The sequence below is a fragment of the Cannabis sativa genome, chromosome 2, assembly GCF_029168945.1.
Source record: "Cannabis sativa cultivar Pink pepper isolate KNU-18-1 chromosome 2, ASM2916894v1, whole genome shotgun sequence".
In the NCBI taxonomy this organism is placed as follows: domain Eukaryota; kingdom Viridiplantae; phylum Streptophyta; class Magnoliopsida; order Rosales; family Cannabaceae; genus Cannabis; species Cannabis sativa.
In genome coordinates this window covers 86829943-86834550 of record NC_083602.1, presented here as the reverse complement: position 1 = coordinate 86834550, position 4608 = coordinate 86829943, and the positions used below count along the sequence as shown (strand labels likewise).

The following is a 4608-nucleotide window of genomic DNA, read 5'->3' as shown; positions in this document are numbered from 1 at the left end:
GTGCATGAGGGAATTTGTGGAAATCACACTGGAGGTAATTCCCTTGCCTTAAAAATTATGCGACAAGGATATTACTGGCCAACATTGCGACAAGATGCCCTCGCATTTGCAAAAAAGTGTGATAGATGCCAGCGAATAGCCACTTACACACACCAACCCCCGAGTAACCTCCATTCTATCACGAGTCCCTGGCCCTTTGCAATATGGGGAATTGATTTAATCGGTGAGTTACCCAAGGGAAAAGGCGGAGTCAAATATGCTGTAGTCGCGGTTGACTATTTCACGAAGTGGGCTGAAGCGAAAGCACTCGCAACCATCACTGCGACGAAGTTACGCGAGTTCGTCTACACTTCCATCATTTGTCGTTTTGGCATTCCGCACAAACTCATTTCAGATAATGGAAAACAGTTTGACTGTAAAGAAATGCGACAGCTATGCGATGATTTAGGGATTAAAAAAGCCTTTTCCGCAGTCGCTTACCCGCAGAGTAATGGACAGACTGAAGCAGTCAATAAAATAATTAAGCACACCATAAAGGGAAAATTAGAAGATCGCAAAGGGGCATGGCCAGATGAATTATCGCAAGTCCTATGGTCTTACAATACAACCCCTCGATCTACAACTGGCGAAACACCCTTCTCGCTTTCTTACGGGTGCGAGGCCATGTTGCCGGTAGAAGTTGGGGCAGGTTCCTTACGCAGAGATGCTTTCGATATCTCGCAGAACAACGAGAATCAGTTGTTTTGCCTTGATCTTTTGGAAGAAAAGCGTGATAAAGCGCAACTACAAAACGCGGCTTATCAACAACGAACAGCAAGGTACTTTAACTCAAAAGTAAAGATAAAAACTCTGCGAGTAGGAGACTTGGTCCTTAGAAGGGTAATGCCAAACACCAAAGTCCCATCTCATGGAGTCTTTGGGGACAATTGGGAAGGACCATACATAATCGCAGATCAAATTGGTGATGCCACTTATCGACTCGCAACACTCGATGGAACCGCAATTCCACGAGCATGGAATAGCGAGAGCTTGAAGTTTTATTATCAGTAATATTCGCGTTATTCGATTATGTTAATTCGAGTACTTATACTTAGATATTTTTTGTTCAAAAAGAAAAAAAATAATCCTAAGTATAGGGGGATGTATGCCCGCATGTACTACTAATTGCATGAATAAAACTACTTGCTAAGTTTTTCGAGTAATTTAAAATTTACTTTACCAACTTCAAAATTTCTCCTACTTTATTACACCAAGCTGTAATTAAAGTCGCATATATATATATAAAATTGCGATTACACCGAGCTGTAATCAAAGTTAAAAATATATAAAATCGCAAGTACCCGTGTACTGCGTAAATATTAAAATGTAAGCTATCCCCGCGAGGATAGAAATTTGTTCAAAAGGTAAAATAAATTTGTTCAAGTACATAAGTGCGAGTACCCATGTACCGCATATATAAAAAAAAAAAAAGAAGAGTGAAATTAAACAACAACATAAATTGGAAGATAATCAAGCATCTGGAGCAGCAGTAGTAGTCTCATCAGGAGCAGCCTCGTCCACGACCTTGCTGACGACCTCATTCTCGACCTCTTCAGCCTGTACGCCCTCGACCTCGTCTGGAAGGTTGCCTCCCCCACCTTGAGTCTGGGTGGGCGACATGGCACGAAAGGCTTCAGCCATCTCAGCAGCTTCAGCTCCAAAAAGCGAGAAGTCAAAGTCAGGGACTTTAGAAAGAGTGGTATAAATATAATCAGACACAGCCTGATCGTACTGTTTCTTCCCATTCTCTTTCTCAGCCTCCAAGTCGCGAGTCATCTCGGCGATTGTTGTCTGCGACTTCTTCACCTCGAGCTCCGCCTGTTCTTTTGCCCTGCTGAGTTCCTCGAGCTCTTTCTCCTTGGCCTTGTTAAGTTCCTCAATCCTCGCCACCTCCTGCTTCAGCTTCTTTATATTTTCTTGAAAATGGGCGTTCTGCCTCTTCAGCGAGTCGGCTTCCTTAGAAGGAGTAGCCGCGGCTTTTATGAACAAAGCCATGGATTGCGCGGCCAGTTCAGTAGATCGAGCAACGAGATCCTCGTAAGGGATCTCAGTCAGGAATTTTTCCTGCATGGCCAGGAAGTCGCGAGCACGAACTGGAGAGTCGATGACGACTTTCTTCCCCTTATCCTGAGTAGTCTTGGCCAACTTCTTGGAAGAATCTGCGACAAGCGAAGCCATCACATCGCTCTTCCTCTTTTGGGCGACGACCGGCGAAGTCGCCGGTGTTCCACCCTTTTGCTTGATTTTCAGGACGGGGGCAGACTTCAAAAAAGTCATGTCTACAAGCATAAAGGACAAATAAGTAAAAAAAAATCACAATCCTACCCGTCAGTTTATAGCAAAAAGACGAGTTACCTGAAATTTGCCGAGGAGTTTGCTTAGAAAGACGTTTGTCAATCCGCTCTTGCTGCTTCTCAGATGGTTCTTTATATACTGGCTCCCGTTGAAGACTCGCGTTCTCAGGGATCAGCTGGTGTTCTCGCAACTTCGCAGTTGTGCACAGTAATCGCCAGTCGCGATCTTGTACCGGAAGACTCCCGAGAATTTCAGCTGTCTCCTTTCTAGTCGCGTCAAGAGTAGGTCGAGCTGGTCTATCTGCGATGACAACAAAAAGCGAGTTAGCAAAAGATCTCAGAGAACAAAGTAAAAATTATATCTAAGTCAACAAATACGCGACATACTGGGTCTGCGATTAAAGTCAGTTCTAATCCCAGGAACCTTAAAAACATAAAACCACTTCGACTTCCAGTCACCCATGTTCGATACCATCCCCTCGACACCGTTTATTTCAGAAGTCGCCCATTTACTAAAGCAATAGAAGCCGTTATGAAGACCCACGCTCTTTATGTCATAGAAGTAACTAAACTCCTCTACTGACGGTGCCCTATGGGCATACTCCATGTACATCGCATAGAAAGCTAGTACAGTGCGATAACTGTTGGGTGTTAGCTGAAAGGGCGATACGTCATATCGCCTGAGAATGGCTGCGACGAAAGGATGAAATGGGACCGATACACCACATCGAAGAATGGGTATTGAGATGACCACGTCCTCTGTAGGGATGATCGCAGGGTTGGTGAACGGAAGATGCGCTCTCTAAGATGGTTTGGGACGTTGAAACGCAAGTCGCAACAAATTCAACCTCACAAAGGTGGTGAAGTCAGATTTGGCGACCCTCGAGACTAAATCTTCGCATGAGAAGGGTTCGTTCAATTGGGAGTTGTCGACCGAATCCGTCCCACTCCCTTCCGCTTCCTCTTCTTCCCCACCTGACTCACGGACCGGAGTGGTCCATTCCTCCTCCACCTCCTCGACCTCGATGTCGGGAGCATGTCTCGTGTGTATGAGGTAGTCGCGTGCTGACACTGTGGATTCGCTATCTCGGATATCGATTGTCCCAGGTTCAGCGAGCTCCTGTACCATCCTCTCGATGTCTACAGAAGACATCGGACCTAACTCTATCTCTGCAGCCTCCATTTCGGAGATGTCCGTAGGGAGAAAACTGTCTCTCTCTTGGTCCGTCTCCCCGTCAAAGGCGCGACCTCCTGAGCCGAGCTGCTGGCTATCCGATAGGTCGCTCATCTGAAAGATAGAAGATCTTTTCAGCGTGATGGATGTGTGAAAAAATAAAGATAAGTGATCTCACCCGCAGTAGATTATAAAAGTCGCATTCGACAGGAAGGTCAAGCTCTATGCGAAAACTGACCCTCCTATCAACATGCGAGAAGAAATATAACTATCTTTGGGCAAGTAATTCACGCATCCTCGGTTGCGCGGTATACCTCCAGAAACGGCTGGGCGTATCCCAGTGACTCAAGAGGTATGCATTTTCGAGCATAACCCTGAAGTTACTGGGAGACTCCCACCGTTTCGAGACTACCTATCAACCAAAGAGTACGATCATTCGAGCATTAACGCACGTCAACAAATGGCTGGGTGTATCTCAGTATCTCAAGGGGCATATAATCGCATATATAGCCATTAGAATACTGTGACACACCCACCATTTGGAATGGCAATTAATACTCTCACCACTCAGCCCGCGACATGTAAAGATCCTAAAAGATCTAGCTAATAGTTAAGCGGAAATAAGTCTTGGAAACATGCGATTATTCAAATTGTTCATCCGAACACCCGCGAACATTCAAATTGTTCTTCCGAATGTCCGCGAGCATTCGAGACGTGAATCAGTGCCTATGAATTGTATGCGGTCATGTCAATTTACAGGCCCTATACTATGAATATTACCCAGTTTCATTGACCCAAAACACATAAATACCCACTAGCATACACTCCTAAAAAGTCTTCGAAAACATCCAAACCCAGAAAATAAATCGCAATTTCTCTAAAAACAAAAACGAAAAATGCAAAAAATTAACCTTTAGTTTTGATTCCCGCGAACTGCTCTCGATCACGTCCGAGATTGGAAATGTTGTGAAAGCTGGCAGAAATCTGGGGATGAACTTTTTTCTGAAGTGTATGAACTAGAGGGAAGTTAAGAGAAAAGAGGGAAAATGGGGAAATTTGATTCGTATCAAAGCGTTTAAATACCCATATCCCTTATTAATT

General features: G+C 44.6%; 1 protein-coding gene across 1 annotated transcript; it reads right to left on the bottom strand.

Moving 5' to 3' along the window:
• Positions 1–1305: 1305 nt before the first annotated feature.
• On the bottom strand, positions 1306–2747 carry LOC133035150 (uncharacterized). The gene is made up of 2 exons (XM_061110960.1): positions 2395–2747; positions 1306–2318 (listed from the first exon to the last, which is right to left on the bottom strand). Exon 2 carries the CDS (start codon positions 2314–2316, stop codon positions 1510–1512), a length of 807 nt encoding a protein of 268 aa, XP_060966943.1. The 5' UTR covers positions 2317–2318; positions 2395–2747; the 3' UTR covers positions 1306–1509.
• Positions 2748–4608: the final 1861 nt, after the last annotated feature.